Source organism: Colossoma macropomum, unplaced genomic scaffold (assembly GCF_904425465.1).
Source record: "Colossoma macropomum unplaced genomic scaffold, Colossoma_macropomum, whole genome shotgun sequence".
Taxonomy (NCBI): Eukaryota; Metazoa; Chordata; class Actinopteri; order Characiformes; family Serrasalmidae; genus Colossoma; species Colossoma macropomum.
Genome location: NW_023494788.1, coordinates 3,304,784 through 3,330,258, shown reverse-complemented (window position 1 = coordinate 3,330,258; position 25,475 = coordinate 3,304,784). Strand labels below are relative to the sequence as shown.

At 40.5% G+C, this 25,475-nt stretch overlaps 1 protein-coding gene across 5 annotated transcripts in view; it reads left to right on the top strand.

Annotated features, from left to right (window-relative positions):
* Positions 1-25,101, top strand: part of ckap5 (cytoskeleton associated protein 5) — a 44,284-nt gene extending 19,183 nt beyond the window's left edge. For 2 of the 5 annotated variants that reach the window (XM_036568069.1, XM_036568070.1), the window contains exons 16-45: positions 116-208; positions 535-720; positions 954-1,048; positions 1,158-1,215; positions 1,590-1,715; positions 3,202-3,341; positions 4,019-4,193; positions 5,033-5,146; positions 6,041-6,169; positions 7,496-7,690; positions 8,990-9,122; positions 9,729-9,826; positions 11,428-11,553; positions 11,693-11,842; positions 12,567-12,770; positions 12,944-13,079; positions 13,270-13,463; positions 13,653-13,819; positions 14,922-14,945; positions 15,447-15,620; positions 16,969-17,089; positions 17,384-17,563; positions 18,000-18,187; positions 19,275-19,350; positions 20,389-20,577; positions 21,120-21,257; positions 21,382-21,465; positions 21,584-21,743; positions 22,989-23,131; positions 24,041-24,274. In XM_036568069.1, the coding sequence (XP_036423962.1) occupies positions 116-208; positions 535-720; positions 954-1,048; positions 1,158-1,215; positions 1,590-1,715; positions 3,202-3,341; positions 4,019-4,193; positions 5,033-5,146; positions 6,041-6,169; positions 7,496-7,690; positions 8,990-9,122; positions 9,729-9,826; positions 11,428-11,553; positions 11,693-11,842; positions 12,567-12,770; positions 12,944-13,079; positions 13,270-13,463; positions 13,653-13,819; positions 14,922-14,945; positions 15,447-15,620; positions 16,969-17,089; positions 17,384-17,563; positions 18,000-18,187; positions 19,275-19,350; positions 20,389-20,577; positions 21,120-21,257; positions 21,382-21,465; positions 21,584-21,743; positions 22,989-23,131; positions 24,041-24,274 (4,230 nt within the window). Of the gene's footprint in view, positions 1-115; positions 209-534; positions 721-953; positions 1,049-1,157; positions 1,216-1,589; positions 1,716-3,201; positions 3,342-4,018; positions 4,194-5,032; positions 5,147-6,040; positions 6,170-7,495; positions 7,691-8,989; positions 9,123-9,728; positions 9,827-11,427; positions 11,554-11,692; positions 11,843-12,566; positions 12,771-12,943; positions 13,080-13,269; positions 13,464-13,652; positions 13,820-14,921; positions 14,946-15,446; positions 15,621-16,968; positions 17,090-17,383; positions 17,564-17,999; positions 18,188-19,274; positions 19,351-20,388; positions 20,578-21,119; positions 21,258-21,381; positions 21,466-21,583; positions 21,744-22,988; positions 23,132-24,040 lie in introns of all 5 variants that reach the window. The other 3 variants (XM_036568071.1, XM_036568072.1, XM_036568073.1) reach the window with 3 other exon arrangements.
* The last annotated feature ends 374 nt before the right edge of the window (positions 25,102-25,475 follow it).

Genomic DNA, 25,475 nt, shown 5'->3' with positions numbered 1-25,475 from the left:
TTCTTTCGCTTCTCTCTAAAGCCCTTTTCAATCAATAATGAGCAACAATCCTAGCACACTTAATAGAACCAGAACTGAATTAACAGAATTGCTGATTCGTGTGTCTGTTTCTCAGGCTGTTGAGCAGATGGACAGAAGTGTGATGCCTTGCCAGGCGCTAGTCAGGATGTTGGCTAAGAAACCTGGTTGGAAAGAGACCAATTTTCAGGTAGGCCTTGTTCATAGTGCCTGACTATGAAAAGCAGCAAAGCAGGGCACTAAAAAAGGGCCCAACAATGAGTTATTTAAAGACATTCATACTAGCCTGAAACAAGTAATGCATACAAATCCTCAAAAACTGTAATACAGGTTCTGAACCCAATACATTAATTAAAAGCTTGGTACACTTTTTCTTTCAATATAAAATGTTTTAATTCTGACAACTGGAGCCAACTTTTTTGGTCTGTCGTCCTCCATACTAATCTGCCTTGTTTAGATTATTCTCAAAATGAACACGGCCCCAGATGTGTAAAGCTTGGCTCTGCTTGTGCTCAGGTGATGCAAATGAAGCTGCACATCGTGGGGCTAATCGCTCAGAAAGGCTCTTTTTCCAAAACGTCTGCTTTGGTGGTGCTGGATGGCCTGGTGGATAAGATCGGGGACATCAAGTGCGGCAGCAACGCCAAAGAGGCTCTGACCGCCATCGGAGAGGCCTGTTCACTGCCCTGGACTGCTGAACAGGTCAGTTCAGCCTTGAGTTCCTCTCAAACGAGCAGAATGACTTTTAGGAAATTCCACTGACAACTGAGAGAATAATAAATACTGCTTAATTTCAGCATCAGATTACTTATTCTGTCAGAGTAATTAATAATTTTTCAATGTTTGGGTAGATGTCAAAGTGTTTATAATCTGTGTGTAGCTCTATGTATTGGACCACAGTTACGTTTGATGTTAATTAGTGCTCTGCTGTGCAGGTGGTCTCTTTGGCCTTTGCGCAGAAGAACCCCAAAAACCAGGCAGAGACGCTGAACTGGCTGGCCAACGCAATGAAGGAGTTTGGGTTTGCAGGGTGAGTGGGGTGGTGGGGGGCGCCGACTCATGACTGCATCTGTTCTGTGCGTTTTCTTTGTGTATAATTCAACCTCAGTTTACCTCAATCTTCAACATAAATCTTGCAGAATTAACGTGAAGGCTTTCATCAACAACGTCAAAACTGCTTTGGGTGCCACCAACCCGGTGAGTCTTTCTGTTTTTTATGGATTTGGTGTGCATGAAGACCAGATCCATGTTTGGTCAGATATTTGTTTATATGCTTCCTGCTTCTCTGTATGTTTTCAGAAAACCTTTCAGTCCAACTGCATTAGTTCTGTTGTGTGCTGTATACATCTGAATAAATTAGACTTATTTCTGAATAAATCGTACTCACTTAAAACATTTCACATTTTGTAAATGTCAGTTTTAAAAAAACTTGTGTGTGTGTGTGTGTGCACGTGTGTGTGTGTGTGTGTGTGTGTGTGTGTGTGTGTGTGTATATGCGCGTGTGCACATCCCATAGATCACGCGTTGTATATTCGCTACAGCTGTTTTCTAACCCTCTGCATTCCATTCAGGCGGTGAGAACTTCAGCCATTACTCTGCTGGGGGTGATGTATTTGTACATGGGGGCTCCTCTCCGTATGTTCTTCGAAGATGAAAAGCCGGCCCTCCTTTCACAAATAGATGCTGAGTTTGAAAAGGTACATGAAAACTCCTTCCTTCAGTCAAGCTATAAAACCTGATTAGTTGAAGTTATTTACCAACACCAACAACCAATATACCACTTTTTCTATTTGATATTTCTTCTTTAAAAACTACTGTGCTTTAAAATTGAGTTAGTTTGATTGAAAAGATCATTTTGCTCAGCTGACCTCATACTGATGCTTGTTGATACCGATACACCATCTCTGTTTACCAGAATAATAAAAAAATTACATTAACAACTTGTGTGGTTCAGCTAATTTCAGATGGATAGGATGGGATCTATAGAGGCTTCAAGCTAGTAGAAATTCAGCCCTGTTTGAACTCACAGCCTCACAGTGTCTTTCTCTGTATATATGAATATTAAAGAAGTTAAAATAAGCAATGAATAATAGATCAGTGCAATCCAAATTTAGTTTTTGCCTTAGGAATGATTTACCCACAAGCAGTCCTCTTCTTCTTGTATATGTATACAAGTGTAGTTCATTATCAATTACACACAGTCTTGTGCCTATCAGCTAACTTGGCACACACCAGGTACCAGTTACTTAAAACTCTTGCAGCTTTCATTTTTTAATTAGCCACATTAGCATTTCTGACTTTTAAAAACACATATGTGGATGCAGACACAGAAACATTTATGAAATGTAGAAATTGGGACTTACCAGTACAGAAAAATATAACGCTGCTGTCGGAAGAAAACCTTGTTTTCTCCATTTTGTCGTTTTTCAGTTTTTGCCGTAATTTGAAAATGTCTGTTGCCCTTTACATAGTATGTAAATTTCATTAAGAATGGACCAAAAGAAATGGATCAAAATGACTTGGTAAAAGGTCTGGTTCCATTGACTTACATAAAAAGTAAAGTATGTTTTTTCCTTCTCCTGTAAAGTTACCATTTTGGAGATGTTTTCTTCTGACAACAACGATAACATTTTGTTTCTTTAGGGTTACAAATCATTGCTGTCCAAAATGGTAACTTTACAGGAGAAGACAACAATGTTATTTACTTTTAAAGGGAGTTATTATAAAGAGATCTTGTTCCAAGCATTTTTTGAGCCTTTCTATTGGTCCATTCTTCATGAAATTTTTGCATAGTGTGGAAGGTAGATGCTGAGCTCAGACGATGTTAAAAAATAAAAATCAGTCAGTAGACTGCATTAAATACATCGTAAAATAGTGTCTTTATATTGATCAAAATCTGTCCAGTGCTGTTACTTTTTTTTTTCTTTAATTGTTTGACAATACCAATCCTGATATTATTGTGCATGCCTGTAAGTTAATTAATATAGATCTGATATTGGAATTACCAGCAATATTGCTGTTGCCTCACACATGGGTTCAGACAAGCACAACAACGACAGTAGAGATAAAGCACACCATCGCTTCACCAAGAAGAGAGCACCACAAGAGTCCTCAGTGTTACGTTCACCAACAAATGTGAATGAGCATACCAAATAATACTTTTTGCGGATGTGTGCTTTTCAGATGCAGGGTCAATCTCCTCCTGCTCCTATGCGAGGGATGACCAAGAAGGGAGCAGAGGAGGAAGGGGAGGACGCTGATGAGGAGGAAACGGACGGAGCAGCTGGCGACATCATGGACCTGCTGCCCAGAACTGATATCAGGTCAGTCTTAAACAGTTACGGCTTTACACTGCTGTCCACCATTGAGTTCAGGTTAAACTTAAGTGGTGTTTTGGTGGAAAACAGAACGATCAGAAACCATAAGCAAGTCTAACAACTCATCAGCGTTTGAGGTAAGGTTGTGGTGATTTAGGCATGCAGTTAGCACGATGCTAGTTGGTGTCTATAAGCTTCATTTGTTGTTAGCTAAAGTTGCTGTTTTAGCTTCAGTGTAAAACTACAGCAAGCCTCGGACACCAAACATGTCTTTCATATGAATTATGATAATCCACATTGTTGAATTTTGATCCAGAAGCTGTCTTGCCTGTTTCATAAAAAAATAAATAAATAAATAAAATATATATCATCCGGACTCCAGTAGGAAAAATCATGATAAAAAAGTTAAATAGTATAACACTTGTATGTGACCTTGTGAAACCTGGAGCCTAGTTAAATGGCTAAAATTGGGACAAGAAAGATTAAATCTTAAAATAACTTATGAGGAATTTGGACAAACTCTGAACCCATTTAAAGTTATCACAGTTGGGGGAAATTTGGCAGGATTGTGATTAAATCCTAATCAGGTTTATCCTCTTATAGACAGTGTGTTATTAGTGAAAGGGAATGTACATTTTTGGAATGCTTACTGATTTGTATCTTGCTCATACTCTTGTTTTCAGTGATAAGATCACATCAGACATGGTGGCAAAGATTGGTGATAAGAACTGGAAGATTCGGAAGGAGGGGCTGGACGAGGTGGCGGCTGTCATTTCAGAGGCCAAGTTTATTCAGTCTAACATCGGGGAGCTGCCAATGGCACTGAAGGGCCGACTTACTGACTCCAACAAACTACTGGTATTTTTATTTGTTTCATTTAGGGTTAGAGACCACAGTAAAATGTAGCTGTAAGACTAGTTCCTGTTTCACCTTCTTTGTCATCTTCGTTTAGTACAACCACATTTTCAAAAAAGTTTGGACGCTGGGGACACTATTTGCCCATGTAGTCTTTCACAGAGTGGTAAACCCATCCCCATCTTTATTTCTGAAAGACTCTCTGTGATGGTTTATTTTAATTGTTATTTTTTTTTAATACTGACCTGTTGCCAACTATCCTAATTAGGTGTGTTTTTTTGTTTTTTGTTTTTTTTTTAAAGCATAACCAGTCTTTTCTGTCCCTGTCCCAACTTTTTGGAAAGGTGTTACTGCCATTAAAATCAAATTGGGAATTTGTTTTAAAAAACAATGCAATTTCTCAGTTTCAACATTTTAATGTACTATTTATTTGTGCTAATTAAATATAGGGATTAAATAATCTGTATATCATTGCATTCTGTTTTTATTTCCATTTTGCACTGCATCCCAAGTTTTTTTGGAAATGTATTTGTAAATCAATAGCAGTAATTATCAACTTCAGCATTTTATAATGCACAAATGGCAAAAAAATACCACATATCTTTGTCACAACTTTTTTCTTTTTTTTGTCTTTTCATTGCTTTTTATTGACTGAAACTCTTTAAACGCGTATTGTTCCGTGTTATATTAATGTTGAGTGTAAATACCCAGTCAAAGTGCTGTATCTTCAAAAATGATTTTTTTTTTTTTTTCCCTAGCTTTTATTCTGTTCAGACTTAAATTGGACATGCATGCAGCAGTCATCATGATTGATTCACTGGTCATATTTAAAATCATTGCAGGTCCAGCAGACTTTGACCATCCTGCAGCAGATTGCCACAGCCATGGGTCCATCCCTCAAACAACATGTGAGGAACCTGGGCTTCCCCATCATCACTGTGCTAGGAGACAGCAAGGTAAACCCTCTTTCTGCTCTGCTGCCCTAACCACACCTACCCACTGTCCACAGCTGCCCCTGAAACCCTAAAGCCCTCCCTACTGCCCTGTAGAAACCTAAGACTTGCATGCAAACGCTATGTAAATCTAAAAAACGCTGCGTCCTGAAACCCTGCCCCCATCTGCTACAGAACAAACTCCCACTGATCCATGCAAACATGTACACCAGCTGCTCTGTAATGCCAAAACCTGAAAAATATGAAACTCCCAGGGGTCCAAACAGACCCCTCATTGATACTTTCTTACGGTTGAGAAACCTAATACATGTGGTCCCACTTGCATCTTGGCCGTTATCTGAAGCTTGTCACTAATATATATATATATATATAATAATATATAGCCTGTGTACTGTACTACTAAGACTGTAGTCTTGGACCAATAATTGATATTTTGCAAATTATTCTTTTTTTTTTATTTTGCATCATGAACTAATTGACTACACACACATGCTTTCCATGCCACTTAGAGAGACTATAAAATGTACTAGTTTGGCAGTATTTTGGCACATCATGCCATCTGTGCAGAATAGTTATCACTATGAATGATTAATATTTGCAACTTGCTTAATTATTGGTATTTATATACTATGAGAGAAAATGCAAGCTATATAGTAAGGCTCTCTAACGCTCACATGTGATACTCTCTTTGTAACTGATCTGAAGTTGTCATCTTGCCTGTTTTCATTAAAAAAGAAGGACAAAAAAACTTCAATGGGGAAAAATCAAGAATCAGTGTGCTTATGTACTTTCTTTATGCTGTCTGTCTAGCTCATTGTAAGTAGCTTTCTGAACATCTTTGGATCAATAACACTATCTGTTTGTGTGCGTGAAACTAAACACCACCTCTCTTCCCAGCCCAACATCAGAACCACTGCCATGACGACGCTGAACGCATGGGTGGAGCAGACGGGACTGAAGGAGTGGCTGGAGGGAGAGGACCTATCAGAGGAGCTGAAGCGGGAGAACCCCTTCCTCAGACAGGAGGTACGACCCGCCCGCCTAAAGTCTGTCTGAACGCACCAAGCATTAGTGAAATTAGATCACCGTGGATGGGAGAAAAGCTGATGGCACTGGCTCCTCTGTTTCCATGATGATTTGAATACAGCCAGATCAAGATAAAGGGTATCAGTTTCAAGGAGTAAAATAGATAAAAAACTGATTACGTGCCAACAAGAACTTTCCCAGTTAGCATTACACAAACTAGAGTATCTTAGTAGCTTAATGCTACTGCCTTTTATCAAGATACTGTTAGTGATGTGAGCATTTTTGCTCTTAAAGCATGGCTTTCTTTCTACAAATAGTCAAGTATCTTCTCTAATCTGCATCCTCTTATTATCAGAATGACAATAATGCATTGATGCATAAACAGGTAAAATGCTGGTATATGTCATCACAAACATCAACGGCTTATTTGCAAGTCCAGCCTTTAGCAGAAAAGGTTCTGTGTAGTACCAAAATAAGTTCTGTGACTTGTAAATAGGGACCCCCCTTTTTTAATCTGTACAAAACCATTTTTGAAAGGTACTACAACAGTGAAAGGACCTAATGCAAGTATTTACATCATAGAGAGGAATGATTTAACTGTGCAAAGAACCATTTAAACATTTAAGGTGGTTCTCTGTGTCCTGTGTCTTTATACAGTGGGGTCCAAGTCTGAGACCAGATAAAAAATCTGTTGTTTTTTTTGTTTGTTTTTTGTGTGTGTTTGTTTGTAATCAAAAAAGGTTACAGTGAGTAAAATGTTCAATATTCTTAACTGTTTCTAGGTCACTGTTTTGTACTCTAAATTTAAGGCCTTTGTACAACGGCCCCGTTTATCATTCATTCATTCCTTCATTCCTTCATCAGTCATTCAGTCATTCATTCAGTCATTTGTTATGCCTTCCACTGAAGCTTGTGTTCAGATGACTCTCAGTTGGATTTGATTTTCCCATCAGAGGCTTTTGCACAAACTGGAATCCATGCCAGCTTGAATGCACACTGATATTAAAGCAAAAGGAGGCATACCAAATACTAAAAAAAAAAAATTTTGAAATTCACATGAAAATTTAAAATATTCTACTTTTCAAATTATAATGCTGATAATATCATTGTTTGGACAATGTCATAAATTGGAAAAGAAAGCATTTTTACCAAAGGTCTCAGACTTTTCGACCCCACTGTATAGCTGTTGCCATTACAAATGAACCTTCGAAGAACAGCTTATTTTTCAGTGTAGACGATGCAAGGCTAGGCTAAGTAAAACTCCAAAGGCATGAGTTTAACTTATCTTCAGATCATCCTTCATGTATACGTGTCCTTCTGTGGTAGGTGCTGGGCTGGCTGGCCGAAAGGCTTCCCACTATGCGTTCGGTACCTGCAGACCTGATGCTCTGCATCCCTCAACTGTATGCCTGTCTGGAGGACCGCAACGGAGATGTGCGGAAGAAGGCCCAGGATGCGCTCCCCACCTTCATGATGCACCTGGGCTACGACAAAATGAACAAAGCCACTAGCAAACTGAAGGTGGGCTTGAATGAAACTTCACTGTCTGATGGTTTTTTTGTTATTACTCACCTGTTCTTGAAGAGTACCCAGGCTTGAGCTTTAGTAGAAATAAATCTTTTAATTACGGTTAAAAGTTATGTTGTATCAGGGGGAACAAAAGAACTACAGGTGAGACACAGGACTTGTTTGGATGAGATAATGCACATCATCTCTGCTGGCTCCAAACACTTCTTTAATGTTTGGTGCATGGTCCTGTATTTTTAATGCTAAGGGTGTGTCTCATAATGGTGTTGTAGCATAAATTTATTTTCATTTGCCTCATGCATTTGTGCCCTGACCCTAATGAGGTAGTTCAGCCAAAATCAAATGTATACAATTTTCCACTTAGCCCAGATGAAGTAAATGGTGTCCACATTTTTTAATTCTTTGGTTTAATGCTGGAGCTATGAAGCTAGTGGTGCTGCCAAACACTAGAAGTCAGTAGTCACCCAAATCTTCTCTTCCCAAATCTGCTCAAACCACATTCAGGAAGATATATTTTTATAAATAAAAATAACAAAGCATCAACATAATCTAGTGTCCATATGCCTGCGTGGCCAGCATGCATGCAGGGCGATTCTGAGACCTGTTGTCTATAAAGACTGCCCCCAGCATTTCGCAACAAAGGAAAGTTTTGTTCAATTCTATAGCTTACAGGAAAGCTGGCAGTAGTATACCTCAAACGAAAATGAACTGAACTGAAATGAACGTCTTCTTGGTCAAGTCTACCCTGTGGTTTGAGTTCATATGGTGTGGTATGTGCTGTTTAATGACCAGAGCTTCTAACCACTACGTACTGTTTGTTCTGGAACCTCCATCTGACTGCGATTGGTTGACTGCTTGGAGCTGACTTCTGGCGGTGTTGAGACAAACACAGTTCTTTTTAAATATACTCACGGTAGTTTGGTTTAGTTTAATTCTTTTGTCGTTTAAAGTATAATCCTACTGTAAATCCCATTGTGTCCTAAACCACACTAACAACTCTGTGTGACCTTATTGACGACCTGGATGCAGTTTGACCAGGTTGAGAAGGTATGGGGAAGTATTTGTCGAAAAGGTTTGGGTGACTGTAGACTTGTGATGTTTTTATCAATGTTAGAAGCAAAATTTGTACACCAAACATGTCTTGGCTGATTCCATGTGGAGTAAGTGGAAAATTGTGTGAATTATATCTTTTTGCCAAAGCACCCATTTAAGGCTAGCAGATTTGATAGAGATTTAAAAAAAAAAAAAAAATTAATAAGTCCAGCTGTCTGATATGTGTTCCTCTCTCCATAGCAGGCCTCAAAGGACCAGGTGGTGGCCATGCTTGAGAAGGCCAGGGCAGTAATGCCGACTAAACCTGCTGCACCTGCCAAAGCTGCTCCCTCTAAACCTGCTCAGAGTGCTCCTGCTGCAAAACCTGCTTCAGGTACATCCTCCCCCTCCTCCTCCTCATGTGTCTCTCTGAAAAGACCCTTAATTCCACACAACAGCCAAAAGAGATTGTATGCAGAATCACCTGGATATCCTTATGAAAGAATGATCTTGCATGCATGTTTGAGAAATGCACACATTCGGCATGTCTACATTTATTGATGAGTCATTTCTAAAAAAAATTATGATCTGGGGAGAAATCGGTGGACAGTGTTTGAAATATTGCTTAGTATGCTAATATTACCAAAGCATGCCAGGTAGGACATAGTATTGGACTACTTTATTCCTTTATATCATTGGATAAAACCAATTATGATGCCAAAAGGTATTATAATCTAACAAAGACGGCAGTAAACAGTGTGTTAGAATGATGTTATTGGTGGGTCTTTCAAGGAGATATTCTCTGTTTCTCTGAGTTGCACTGTGTTGTGCTGGAGGATGCAGTTCCTCTTCACTGTGTGATTATGTACAGAAGAAAGCTGTGTGCAGCCCACAGTGAGGTTCCTGTGGATCTATGCCTGTCTGACTGTCGTAAGTGCTGGTAAAGTGCTTAGGATGCAGCCCTTGCAATCACTAACTCTGCCTGCATTTTATCTCTCAGCTCCAGCGAAAAGCCAGCCTGTAATGGACGACTACAGTGTAGGAGAACCCAAACCGGACACCAAGAAGGCCAAATCAGCAGGACCTGCGGCTAAAAAGGTCTTTGATGTCTGCTTTTCTTTCTGCTTTTTTGAAAGGATAGGTTTGGGATTTTTCAGCCAAATCTATCTTTGGCATCAGAGGTGCATGCTGTTGGTTTAAAGATACCAAATCTTATGTGTAACATTCAACTGTTGGATAACTAAACAATAAAAGAACTTCCATTACTTAGTAAAATGCATGCCTTCCTACAGTTTTTGACCATCTAATGCAGGGGTTCTCAACCTTTTCCGCCCCTAGGCCCACCTCTTTGTGACTGTAAAGCATAGCGGCCCACAAAAAACACTAAAATCAACTTTTTTTAAAAAATATTTCTTTTCTTAATTGCTCACACTGAAAACCTGTGAATTAGCGCCTGAAAAGATCAGATCGTCGATTTTACTTCAATCACAGAAACCGAAATTTGTAGTTATGTTAAAAAAAACATATGTTTGCAGAGATGTCAAAAAAGAAGAAAAAAGGGAGATGTAGATGTGGACTGTGATTTGGAGCTGCAGTCCTTTGTGTTTTCACTGCAAACACTCTTGTGGCTCCCACAGGAGTAACTGTTTGGTCTGAAGTCTCTTTAGTTTTGAGGGTTTTAGCGCCTCATTTGAAATAAACCTCACTCCGCTCAGTGGGCTTTTGGATTAGCGCCATCACGATCAACTACAATAATAATGATCCTTACATGATATCTGCTTCCGAGACCCACGGGTTTTGCCGAACCGGCGTCTGATGCAGACCCAAATACGTGTGGAGTGTTCACACAGGTCAAAACAGAGCAAACTAAAGAGGAAAGTTTGATCTGTTCGCAAAAAAAAGGTAGGAGAAACACCCTAAGGAACCTCTCCATCTCTGGCTAATTCTGCACTGTGCGCCTGTGGCTGCATCGTCTCAAACTAATGACGTTTAATTAGGCTGCGACTGCAATATTTTATTTACACATCTGTAAAGGCCCACTACGAGCAACTGTCTCCCCCTGAGTACAGGCCCACAGACCACTGGTGGTCTGCGGCCCACAGGTTGAGAAACCCTGATCTAATGATTAGTACTTTGTGATTACTATGCATTTATCAAGCAACCTGCTTGAAATGTTTTCAGTGTTTTCGAGTTTTCAGTGAAGCTGAGATTTTTTGCACTGACTAGATGAACAACGTGGAGCAGAAACTGAAAGTAGATAAAGACATTGTCTCTAAGAACAAAAGACTCTCTGGGGGCAAACCTAGCAACCAACAGGTAAAGGTGGATCAGTAACTTTAACACAGTAATCATAAATAGGAGTCACAAGATCACAAGATGGTTGGGTTCATCCCGTGGTGTCACATTTTGGTGTGCACTTCTGAACTTTCTTAAAAAATAATGTAATGATCTGCACTTTATCCACTGTGTAATTCAGCTGGTTACTTTGTGCCTCAAACCCTCTTTTCTGTCATTCTTTCTCTGTTTTTTGTTTAGCGCTTCCACTTAAAAATGTAGGTGCCAGAAACGTTCTTTGGACCAGTTGAACTACTTACTTCCCTTAAGAACTGTACATCAAAGTCAAGAACCATTTAGGAAACTTTATCTTTAACAGAGTCTGTCAAGAAAACTGTAATTTTTGTATTCTGTATGTGCTTCAGGGAGTGGTGGGTAAAAAGGCTCCAGTTAAGCCCACCAATAAAGACGAAGAGGACAAATCGGGCCCCATCTTCATCCTGGTGCCCAACAGCAAGGAGCAGAGGATGAAAGAGGAGAAAGCACTGAAGGTAGGCTGCTCTTTTGGAAAAGCCTTATTAAATATTCATTAATCATGCTAGCCAAAAAGTGTGGTGTGTCTGCTTATTGAAACAAGGTGTTTTGGGGGGGGAAAGCTTGGGTATTTCTAAGTTTGTGGTGTTTATATAGATTCTAAAGTGGAACTTCATCACCCCACGGGATGAGTATGTGGAGCAGCTGAAGACTCAGATGGCCTCCTGCCTGGCAAAGTGGCTGCAGGACGAACTCTTCCACTATGACTTCCAGCACCACGTCAAGGCAGTCAACGCCATGATCGAGGTGTGGGAGCTGTGCACACGAATACATATTCTCCTCTCTTTACTGAACCCCTACATGCACACTTTCCATGTCAAGGGTCTTAATGTGAACCCACACACTGGAATGTGCATGGATACAGGAGCAAGCACACTTAGGTCCAGTCCCATTTCTTATTTTTACTCCTACCCCTTGTTTTCAAATGTCACATTTCCCCTTGGAACCGAGTTACAAGTAGAACATTACTTCATTAACAGCTACTAGCGCTGCTCTGTAGGCGACCCTGCCAGTCTGCAGTGATGGCAGAGGAGGGTAAAGTTCAGCAACTTCACTGCTGGGCTTTAGTTACATTTAGGGCATCATATGCCTTCAAAGAGGTGGGGCAATTATTGCCCACCCCTAATTCTTAAGTGATATGAAGCTAAAGTGAGTTATTCATCAGCTTTTTGTTTAAAATTAGCTAGATAAGACATCAGCATACTAGTCGCAATTCTTTATGTTTGTTATGAAGAGAAGAACCATAATACATTGAAACAACATTAAACTAAGATAATACAGTGGTTATCATCATTTTTTTAACAGAAAATATTCACATTTGTGATTTTCTTGGTCGCTTGCGCATTCATCTTGCCGTTCCCTCATAACACTCTGTTTGGAGGGTCTGAAAACCTTCATTTGGAGGGCCATGTAGTCCTAACACTTCACCCTACCCCTCTATCGCAGCAAAAAATTTCTCCCTCTTCCTTAGCACATGGAAGCAGAGTCGGAGGCTGTGATTGGCTGTCTGGACCTGATTCTGAAGTGGTTCACTCTGCGGTTCTTTGACACCAACACCAGCGTGCTGATGAAAGCCATGGAGTTTCTCAAACTGCTCTTCACCATGCTGAGCAGAGAGAACTACCACCTCAGTGAATACGAAGCGTCCTCCTTCATCCCCTACTTAATCCTTAAGGTTAGTATATATTTTGTAATACATACAGGCCCATTTATACGTACATCTGCAGTTAACCTTGGGATCTTGATATGGTTGCAGACAAAACTATTTGAATAACACTCAGGTGCTAATGTTTTTAGAATTTTATTTCAAATTATTGAATCAGAATCATATGTTCTTTGCCTGTCCAGGTTGGAGAATCAAAAGATGTGGTGCGCAAAGACGTCCGTGCCATTCTGACCATGCTGTGTAACGTGTATTCCGCCTGCAAAATGTTTCCGTTCCTAATGGAGGGAACAAAGTCCAAGAACGCCAAGCAGAGATCTGGTATCATTGTTTTGTTCTTAAAAACAGGAATATTTTCCTTCCATTGTTGTTATCTAGGATCTAATAAAAACCAACATTAAGAAGAACCATTATGCAGTACACATTTATACACATGAAAGTATTAATTAACAGTTCGAAAAATGTTATACAAAGTTTCACTTCTCTTGACTGTAATTTGGTTGTGTTGTAGAATGTCTTGAAGAGTTGGGGTGCCTGATTGAGAATTATGGTATGAATGTCTGTCAGCCGACGCCTGCCAAGGCACTGAAAGACATCGCTGTTCACATCGGTGACCGAGACACAACGGTGCGCAATGCAGCGCTCAACACAGTAGTGGCAGCGTACAACGTCTGCGGAGATCAGGTCTTCAAACTCATTGGCAATGTAAGGCAACTCTGCATGATGACACACCATTGATTCTTTTGAACGCTGCATGTTTTGTATTTGAATATGCAATATTTTTGCATGTCTAACTCTAATTACTCCCACAGTTGATGGTGAGAGTCAGAAAAAAAACTGTCGTTTAGCTACTGCTGCTATTTTAAGCCAATCTTTCTTGGTCATTTTCCCCAGCTGTCAGAGAAGGACATGAGCATGTTGGAGGAGAGAATCAAGCGCTCAGCTAAAAAGACGCCTGCCGTCTCAGCCAAACAGGAGAGGGCACCAAGAGAGCACCCAACCAATCCCAACGGTACCTTCCTCCGCAAGCCCGCACAGGAGGAAGTGCCCAACAAACTCAAGTATGTTCCATCGCTTTCAAAGTAACATGAGCAATTCTGAAAAGAAAGATGATCTTAGTCAACAGCTCTTATTTAACCTATAGTACAGTTCATATTTTGAGATGGGGACTAAAAGATCACTGCTGAGATGGATAATCAACTAGATTGAATCTGCTTGTCCTCTTTTTGTCAGTGGATAATAAGAACTGATAAATCATGAAATTAATGCCCCTCTTGTGCCTTATTGATGTATCTTCACATACAGTTGTATGCAAAAGTTTGCTTAGATGACGTGTTTTGTTGATTTTTTGATTTTGAGGTGAAAATACGCACTTCTGCACATTTTAGTGTGTAGTTACTATATTTTTGCTGAATTTAACATTTTTTTCCTATATGTTAGAAATTAGAAATAGATATTTTACACAAAAAGTTGCTGAAAAGTGAATGATTTGTTTGTTTTCTGTAGAGGATGCGTTAACCTATTTTTACATAGAAAATCCACAAAAGCCACATTTGTGGCTGGGAGTCCAAAAGGCCATTATTGTCCTGTCTCTCTCTCTCTCTGAGTGGTTAGAAAGGTCATCCCTCTCCTCCCATATGTCAGCGTGATGTTGGCATCTGTGTGCTAATGTTACAGAATTGGCAGGTGGCATTCTCCTGCAAGGATGTGAAACTGTCCAGTGACATTGCATTAACTACAGTTTGGAAAGATGCAGTTGCTGGCTTCATATGTCTCAGATGATACATGTGCTAGCCTTTGCCATCCCAGACCTTGCTAGTGGGTGGAGCTGGATGGACCAAACTGGGGAGAAAATTGAGTAAAAATAAAAATGTATATAAAACAAATAAACAAAGCATGTGATTTGCCCAGGGGTGTTCAAACTTTTGAATATGACTGTACTTTACATACTGTCTTTTCTGAAGCATGTACTGAGGTGCTCTTTTTCCTGGGTGCTGTACTGTGAAGCTAGAGTTTACATTCAAATTTAAATGAGTGTAGCGAACCCTCCAGGTCTCATTCTGTCCTCTTGTTTCATTGCATGTCGTGTCTCTTAAACCTGAGCCTGTCTCTCTCTCTTCTCCTTTATGATTCCTTTTCTCTCTCGCTGCTCTCCCTGGACAGAATAATGTATCGCACGTATAGGATGTAAGTACTGCCGGATCGCTGTAGGTTTCTGTTCACGAGGCACGCACCAACCCGGAGAGACTTAGACAAATAGCAGAGGCACAAACTTTAGACTGAACTAGAAAAATCCTTGTCATTTCAGCTGCTGACACCATTGCAGATGTTCACAGTCCGTTTGTTGCTAGTATTCCCCGCTAAGCGCTACGCCAAAAGTTCTTTGCACTTCAATCCAACGTTCCTTATCAAATGTAATACTAGCTTTTAAGCTGCTGACTGCATAATGTGACAGTCTAAACCTCCAAATGGACTAAACAGGACGTAACAACCTAAAGATGTGTGGAAACCCATTGTTTGGAATCAGTGGATACCGTTGGAAAAGTGTACAAGGGCCTTCAGGTGTTTATTGTCCCGCTCATCTCCCTCTTCCCTGTGTGTTCACTGTTTGTTCAAAGCTGTTTATATTCTGAAGCTGTAGCTTGTGTGAAAGTAAAGTTTTCTCATTTTGTCCCTCCTCTTCATCAGCCAAGCACGGTCTCAGAACGCTCACTCCGAGCACACAGCCCCCTCCATCCCGAAGGAGTTTCAGCTGGACCTGGACATGATTGAAAATGACCACACGCGGGTCAGCGAGTTCCCCGACCTTGTTCAGCACAAACTGGACGAGCTGCTGGAGCCCGTCACCATCCCTGAACCCAAGTACGAAAACCCACCGTAACATAGGCTTACAAACTTGTTTAGTAGAATTTTGTCTAAAGAAGCTCTGAATGTTTCACACTGTTGTGTGTTTGCACTTTATATAGTCTTGTGTAATGTGCTGTTGTGTTGCACCATAAGGCCAATGTGTACAAGTTACATTGAGGAATTACAATGAAGACTTGACTTGACTTGACTTGAATGTATACCAAGTGCAGATGAGTCCAATTATACAGATATTTGAATAGTCTTGAGAGTTTAAAAAAATCGTCATGTGGGGGGCTCCCGAATGGCACAATCACTAGTTCAATCTGTGGTGATGCTGCAGCCATCTGTGGTTGGGAGTCCAAGAGAGCTCAGTTGGCCTCACTCTCTCTGGGTGGGTAAGATGGTTCCCACCCGTCTGTCTCCACTATTCAGCGCTATGCTAGCCAATGCAGGCGTCTGTCAGCTGACGTAACAGAACTGGCATTGCGTTAGTGGCAGTTCGAAAATATGCGGTGGTGCTTCACAACTAAAAAATTTAAATGTAAATTAGGGTTTTCGATGTGCAGATGTGCTTGTCTACATTCTTTTAAGAGCCCTAAGATGTCTGAACTCTGTAGAGAGCAGTGTGCATCCAGCATCTTATGTTTTGATCAGAGGTTTTTTTCTCCAAATAAGGAAGCATAGACTACTGCGGCCTGCCAAGGGCTACCGCACGCTGGACGAGAAGCTCTGCGCTGAAGCCCACAGCAGTCTTTGAAATAAATTAGTATTGCTCAAAGCAGTAGTTTGGCAAAAATAGCAGAGCTGACACAAGTTTTCCTTTGCCTCAAATGTAGTCGAGCCGAGGTAGAAAAAGGAAAAAATGAAAAGTTTTGTACTTTGTTTGATTGCTGCTAATACTGCTTTTCAGAAACCACATAATTAAGTTTGATGCAAATGTGATAATTTAGGCATGCAGCTACCATGATGACTGCCATAAGCATGTTAGCAGCATTAGCCTCATAGTTGCAGTGCAAAACTAAGGAAACAAACTTCCATCCATTCATCCATCCTTCTTCTAACCCCCTTATCCTTCTGGGTCACGGGGGTGCTGGAGCCCATCTTAGCCTTCATAGGGCGAAAGGCAGGAAACTCCCTGGACAGCTCGCCAGTCCATCGCAGGGCAGAAGGAAACAAACATCTGCTGAACTTTAACTGCAAAAGATATAGACTGGTTCATTATAAGTTTGACTGTACTAGATTGAGGTTGGTTTGCTGTGGCTTATATTCTTTTAATGGACAACGATTACCACTTCCTAATTTTAAGACCTTTTAAGAGTAACGTCCTGTTTTATTAAAATGTTTGTGTTCTCCTCTTGTACAGGATTCGCTCTGTCTCTCCTCATTTTGACGACCTTCACAACAGCACAGCCTCCACTATCAACTTTGTCATCTCACAGGTGGCCAGCGGGGACATCAACACCAGTATCCAGGCTTTAGCACAGGTAAGGATACGACGTCTGAATGATCTGATGTGATGTGTGCTGCTTTGTGAATATCAGTCCTTTTTGTACTACACTAAACTACATTTCCCATGCTTCATTAGCCATGCAGTTTATAAAATACACTTTACCTACAAATTGAAAAGCATGTAATCCATTCAAAAGCTCAGGTGCTGTATGGAGGTGTTATTGTAGAACTGTATTTCCCAACCCTTTAGCTCGGTGTCATAAAAGTCACATAGAAGTCAACTCTGAGGAGAAACAAAGACTCTCACCCCGATTGTTTTGTCTCTGCAGATTGACGAGGTGCTACGGCAGGAGGACAAAGCAGAGGCCATGTCAGGCCACATCGACCAGTTCCTCATCGCCACCTTCATGCAGCTCAGACTCATCTACAATACACACATGGCTGATGACCGGCTGGACAAGAAGGACATCTTCAAACTCTACAGCTGCATCATCGGCAACATGCTCTCGGTAGGGGTTTCATTAGTCTCAGCCTCAGACACATGATATATGCATGTGTCCAGTATCTGTAGTAAGCTAAACTGGCCACAAACGGAGAGAATTTTGTCAAGTTGCATTTTAATTGGCAATCCACATGTCCATGTGTGCTCAGTTCTGTGCAGCTGGTTTCATCGGACTGGTCAAATGGCGTTTTGTTGTTGTTTTTTTTTTGTTTGTTTGTTTTTTTTTCTCCCCCCTAAGTGAAAATTGGCTAACAGGAACAGACTTTTAATGCACAGTTACTGTTTATTTACTGAATTTAACAGGAAAAAAGTAAATGCTGCTTGTACAAAAGTTGTCACATTTATTTTTTGTTTTATTTGTTCTCTAGTATATTACATAGTATGTATATATAGTATGCTTAGTCATTCTAGCTGTGTCTGTGTCTCTCTATTTCTCTCCTAAGTTGTTTTCAATGGAGAGTCTAGCGCGTGAGGCGTCTATGGGCGTGCTGAAGGACCTGATGCATGGTTTGATCACTCTGATGCTGGACTCGAGAGTGGAGGACATTGAAGACGGCCAGCAGCTCATCCGTTCCGTTAACCTGCTAGTGGTGCGCGTGCTGGAGAAATCCGATCAGACCAACATCCTCAGGTCAGCCAGCTGAAACCCATACCAAACCATCCAACACATCTGAAACGTTCTCACTGTAATGTTTAACTAGCATCCCTGGTCAGCATGTTAACCATCATCTCTTCTCCATTTGGTTTATTAGGATCTGATTTGCAGGAAGCCTGATCTTAGACGTCACTCGCTCAGGCAGCTCAGATCTTATTTTTCAGCATATTGAGCTGGTCAGATTTTGTACGTTTTTCCAGTCGGATTCATGTCATGTTAATAGGTGGTTTCCAAACTGATTTCTTGATGTGTTACAATTTGAAGTTTGAACAATCGGATTTCGGGAGTTTTTTTGGTCGTTCGGTTTGTGGCGGTTCATGACATCAAGAATGTGCAACAAGATAGTTGGTGGTGCATATTCACACAGTACAGCTTAAATACGGAGAGTACAAGCTTTCAACAGCCATTTAGGCAACATATTTTATACTTTGTAGCTCACAGTTGTTGCTTCATTACACAATTTGAAAACCTGTCTCTGAATATTACTGTTACAGCCTATACATGTCACTTTCCTTACGTAATTAATAAGAAGTGAGACGCAGTTTTGGAATATAATGTGATTGCTCCCTTAGCTAGTTATCATTCATTAGGTCTGCCAAGTTTAGCTCATACCTGGTCAGCGTATGCACACGTGTGTCGTTACCATGGCAACCAGTGTGGACATGAGCAAATGTGACTACAGTCTGACCATACAGAGAAAATTTGGTCACTGGTAACTTTTGAATCTCAGCTCTTGGTCTAAAACTCAGATACTATAAACAAATCCAAGCTGCCCTGCAGGGTGAACAAAGCCGTAGATCAGGGGTGTCCAGTCTTATCCACAAAGGGCCAGTGTGGCTGCAGGTTTCCACTCCAACAAAGCAGGAGATCACCCAATGAAATGGTTGAAGACTAAAACCAACTGATTAAACAAGTGGAGTCAGATGTGCTCCAGCGTGTTTGGAGTGAAAACTCGCAGCCACACCGGATTGATTGGACACCCCTGCCTTGGACATGTGTATTGCTAATGTAAACAGAGTTTTTGGCTTTGAAGGCTGACGCTGTCGTTTGTGTTGTCTCGCAGTGCTCTTCTGGTGCTGCTGCAGGACAGCCTCATCACCACTGCAGGATCACCCATGTTCTCTGAACTCGTCATGAAGGTAAATAAGTCACGCTCTTGATGTTTTACTTGTGATTTGTATCTGGATTGTATTGTTTTTTTGTTGTTGATTTTAACCAACATGCATTTACACTTGGTAGTCAATAGCATCTCCAGGTCATTTTGAACTGTTGTGAGTGTAGAATGCGATACGGTGTAATGCGTCATGCCGTTTTTGACAGATGGCCCGTTTTTTTTTGTGTTGTCACTCTGCTATTCCGTCTCAAAATGGATGAGGAGAAACTTGTGGATCTTTTCAACCTTTCAGTAAAAAAATTGAAGATAAAATGTCAGAGTACTGCAAAGTTAGATGTGAATACCATATGATTTGTGCCGCTGATTTATGAAGATATGTAGCTAGTTAGCAAAGTACAAGTTAACAGATACACCCGTGCTGCCCAACACCAGGGTGGTATAACACTATTTTAAGTGTTATTTAAACCACTGATGTTAAATGTGGGGATAAAACATAAACCCCAGGCCACAGCTCTGTATATAAGGCAGCTTTTGATCGGGACTGATCAGTTTACACAAATAGGCGAAGGTAGTGTTAGGAGTCTTGCCCAAGGACTCTTATTGGTATAGTGTAGGGTGCTTACCCAGGCGGGGATTGAATGCCAGTCTACAGTGTAGAAGGCAGAGGCTATAACCACTACTACAGAGCTTCTTAGAGTAGGGAGCGTGGATGTCGGAGCTGTTCCTGTTAGTAACGTCGTCGCAAATTGGAGCAGAATCTGTTTCTAGATCTGCACCCCTGTGCTGAGAAACTTTACGAATATATGCCTGGGTGTTGTCAAGACACAAACTTGCAGGGCTTTGAAAGGTGAAGCCCAAACAGCTTGTAACATATGGCTCTATCTCAGCAACCATAGAGAGTATGGCTGTTAGGAAGAGACAGTGCTTCTCTATAGCTCTGCTGAATCCTTTGCACATATATATTTAGATTCTTTTGATTAAACTGGATGCTTGACCGTGCTACATACTCTCTGCAGGCACACCTTTTATGTGGAACCAAACATGTTCCCCTCTGTCTCTGCAGTGTCTGTGGCGAATGATCCGTTTCCTCCCAGAAACCATCAACAGTATTAACCTGGACCGAATCCTCTTGGACGTCCATAATTTCATGAAGGTGTTTCCTAAAGAGAAACTGAAGCAGCTGAAGAGTGATGTGCCCCACCGCACACTGAAGACCCTGCTGCATACCCTCTGCAAGCTCACTGGAGCCAAGGTACATCATAGAGACCAAAGACAAGAGCTCATTTTACTTGTTTTGTTTTATTGATTTTTTTTTCTTTTTTTTAATTTTTCAGTATGTTGTTCAAAACTGTAAAACTCTGTGGCCCCCACACTGTAAAAAATGGCTCATCAGTTCAACCTAAAAGAATTACTTTGTGGTAACAAGTAAATTAACTAGTTTTATTCAACTTAAATACTTTGAACAGTTCTTTTAATCAATGTAATTTTTTTAATTGAATAAAACTATTTCAGTTGCTTGTTGCCACATGAAGTAATTTTTAATCTGACAAGCCATTTTTCACAGTGCAGTATTTAAATTCAGTAATATTATTGCTGCTGTTCAGGAGAGCAGACTGCTTTGAGCATTTACTGTAATTGAGGAAGACCATCGTCCACATTTGCATAGAAGCCACAGTGTGCCTCCCTGGCTCTTTAATAACTAATTTGCATACAGCAAATTTGACTACATAAATGTTACATACTGCAATTGATTATTTAAGAAATGATGTTTATTGTGGTCTTGGCTGCACACAGATACTGGACCACTTATCCATGATTGAGAACCGGAATGAATCCGAACTGGAGGCCCACCTGAGGCGGGTGGTCAAACATTCTGGAAACCTCTCCGGCCTCAAGTCTGATCAAAACACAGAGAAAGGAGCTTTACGATCAGTAGGTCACGCCATATATTCACTCTGCAGTGCTTTAGCTAGACTACTGTAATGTACTCTACAGGGAAAAATCAGTGTACAGTTTATGATGTTACAGCTTATACTTTTCCTTTCAATGCCAACAGGACGATAAAGTGATCAAAGCGAAAGTGAGTGACATCCTTTCAGAGATCTTCAAAAAGATCGGCTCAAAGGAAAATACTAAAGAGGTGAGTCATAGATCTGAACATGTAATTAAACTCGCTAGTAAACTGATACAGTCTTTAAAAGTGTTCTGCTTTATTACTATTAGATAAATGTACTAAATAATGTTCTTGCGTCTCTCAGGGGCTGACGGAGCTGTACGAGTATAAGCAGAAATATTCGGATGCAGACCTGGAGCCGTTCTTGAAGAACACGTCTCAGTTTTTTCAGAGTTACGTGGAGCGCGGTCTGCGCATGATCGAGTCCGAGCGAGAGGGGAAGAGCCGCATCCAGCCTTCTACAGGTACACATCCCTCATCTTCACTTTCCTTGAATAAAGCTGGGCGTACGGCACGTGACAGAGAACATCACACACCTAAAAAATGGCCCAATCCCATTTCTTATTTTTACCCCTACCCCTTTTCCAAGTGTCTCCTCTGTTCCAAGGGGTAGTGGTAGAAATCTTCTTCTATAAAACTGGACAACCCTTAAGTAAAAGAGCATCACTTCATTAACAGCTACTAGCGCTGCTCTGTAGACGACCCTGCCAGTCTGCAGTGATAGCAGAGGAGGGTAAAGTTCAGCTCCTCACTGCTGGGCTTTAGTTACATTTAGGGCATCATATGCCAGTTTCTTTTTTTGAATTTCCCGTTCCACCTTCAATAGTAAATGGAAATTAGCTAGCTAGCTACCGAAACATCAGCTACTACTAGTGATTTTTAATTTTAATGCTTGTTATGAAGGAAAGCACCATAATACATTGAAACGACATCAAACCAAGATACTACAGTGGTTATTGTTACTTTTAATGGAGAAAGTATTTATATTTGTGGGTTTCTTTGGTCTCTTGTGCAGCCGTCTTGCTGGTTTTTCTTTTTTTCTTTTGCACACTCCGTTTGGAGTGTGCCTCTGGAAAACCTCTGTTTGGACGGCCATGTAGCCCTAACACTCCACCATACCCCTCTATCTCAACAAAAATCCCTAGGCGTGAATGTGCGAAACAGAGGGGTAGGGCTAAATGGTAGGGGCAAGGGGTGAAATGGGACTGGGCCTTTTACAGAATTTCACTCTTTGCACACAGTAAGGCAATGTATACACATCCCTTCACCTTTTTTCTCTCTCACAGCTCTCATTGGCAGTTGTCTGAATCACTTGTTCAGTTACATTGCTGACCATCTCGCACTACAGAACTCTAGTGGACATTTAGATTCATAAAAATCAAACATTTAAAAATATCGGAAGGCCTCTCATCACTCCAGAGCTTTATTGAAAGGCTAAAGATTGACTCGTTTCCCCTCCCACACCACAAGATCAGCTGTCAGTTGCTTCTGCTTGAGTCTTCAGATTGTGAAGCTTTGGGCAAATCAGGGTTAAAATCTTGCTAAAAAGTGTGTAGAGAAGAACCAGCTGAAGCTTTTTCTCAGTCCTGTTAAGGTGATTGAACTGTGCGTAGTATAGAAATGATGATGATGATGATGATGATGATGATGATAGTAAAAAGCAGAAGAAGGACTAACAGTAGTAATAACTCTGCTCTCTCCTCTCCCAGTTATTCCGCAGCACAGCACAGAGTCCTACACCCCCAGCCACAGCTCCATGTCGGTTAACAGTAACGGGGAGGATTTGAAACCTGCCGTTTATTACGAGCGACTGAAGATCCTCCGGCAGCGTCATGGACTGGAGAATGCTAAGGTTTGTCTCCTGCACCATTTGAAGCTTTTTATCACATCACTTTTCTGTCCTGCTCAAAGACCATTTACAGTTTTCCTGCTTTTATTGATCTTGATATTGAGTTAAAGGAAAACTTTGCAAGATGAAATTGTATAGATTTGGTTTTATATATTCATCTCTAGCGACACTCCTTTACATCAGCCTGAAATCAAAATAGATCTTTCTGTTACTTTTAGTTCATGCTCCTGCTCATATTAAGCAAGATTCATATCATTTAAGACTAATTTCTAGTTTTCCTGCAATTTTAAAATGTACTGACTTCCCCTACATTGAAAACCTCTTCTGACTTTATGATTACATCACCTGGAGTCAGCTTCTCATTCACCAGCTTCTTGTTTTAAATTTTCCCTGTTCCACCTTTAATGGTGCAGCAGACACCATTTAAGGTGGAACGGGAAAATTCGAACAAGAAACTGACTTCAGCTTCGTGACCTTTTTAGTGTTTGACAGTTTCTCATTGCAGATTAAATGTATCAGGAAACCAGCTGGAGTGATTCTAAATGCAAAGTCCATTTGTGATGAAATTAAATATTTATATAATTTATTATTTATTTCTTATTGTACACTTACACAGTCTAATTGTAATAATTCAGTGTTGTTGTTGTTGTTGTTGTTGTTGTTGTTGTTAATTATTATTATTATTATTATTATAGAGCCAAACTACAAGACGTGTATGTCTGTCAGACTCCCCATATAAATAATTGCATAAAATAAAAATAAATATAATAAATAAAGTAAAGGAAGCGCTTCACTCTCCAGTTGTCTCTTCTCCCCTTATGGACATGAACACCACTGAGCGTCTTTATGGGGCTCAAGTTCTTCAGTTTAACATTCCTCAGTTTACGTTGTTGTGTTGTTTATCACTTGCAGCAGCAGCAGCAGCAGCAGGACGATGAGCGTCCTCCTTTCTCCTCTCTGTCCAAGCCGCCGCTGGCCTCCTCCACAGACATGCTCCACAGCAAGCTCTCTCAGCTGAAGGAGTCTCGCGAGTCTCACTTCCAGCAGGACTCGCGCTCACACAGCCCTGGCCGCGCCTCCTCGCCCGCCGCCAACCTCGACGACCTCAAGAAGAGGCTGGAGCGCATCAAGAGCAACCGCCAGTAAAAAAAAAAAAATAAATAAAATAAAATAAAAAAATAAAGAGCTTCACACCCCTAACCCCTGTCTAGTGAGCTGCAGCTAGCTAGACCGCTAACTCCTGCTACTTCACGCTAGTTTTCTCACCTTCTGCTCTCAGCTCGGACGTTTTTCAGGTCAAACTTATGTATAGATTAAGAAAATATGAATAGGAAAAAAAAGAAACCACAAGTTTGTCTCATTGTATAATATGAAGTGAACTACATTTTTGTTTGTTTAGTATTGTGCACAAATGTTTGGGGTTTTTTTGTATATACTCACAGTTGCTAACCACTCCAGGCTTTTTCGTGTCATGTTTAGGATTTGCAGTGGACGGTTTCTTTGTGCAGAGTGCCGTAATATGTGTAACTGGAGCTGTCCAAACTTTTTTGTTTGTTTGTTTTTTTGGGTTTTTTTGTTTGTTTGTTTTTTTTCTTTTTCTTTATTTAATAGACGTTTTAGAAAAAATGTCTCTCTCTCTCTCTCTCTCTGTGGGTCTCCACCCATCCACTGTTCGTCATTTTTACTTTTTCCATCTCAGAAGCGCTTGTAAAACTTGAAGGATCGATTTTGTTCTTTAATTAATTAAGGAGCATGGCATGAAGTACGTAATGTTATTTTGTAAATAGTTTGCATTACTAAACCCTGTTTTATTAATTACATTTTTTTGTTTAATAATATTCCAACATCTTGCACTTGTTAGCAGAATGTTGGCGATTCTGATGCATTGTTTTGTATTTCATTCAGTAGTGTTCAACTGTTGCTATTGAGTTTAAGTGTATAATCTATAGTGAAAATGGCAATAAAGATTTTTTTTTATATAATTTAACAAACTAACATGTCTACTGTGCATATGTGGGTATGGGAATGTCGAACCCCACCCGCCCCCCAACTTTTTACACTTTACATTGCTATGCCTTTTACTTCTGCAGTACATACCATCCTCAGGTTTTGACCGGGAAGACAACTTTTATTGGGATGGTGAGGGTGAGTCATCTGACCACATCACATCTCAGGTCATCTAGGCCTGTTCAGGTTTTGTTAATTGCTTAACTGTATAACAAAGGTGATTATGTACGTCTGTCTGGAAGCATCTCCACTTATGTTTCTCCACTCATTTATTCAGGTTTTCATCTAGAGTTTATCTCATATGTCAGTTGTATGCAAAACTTTCAATACCTGTCAAATT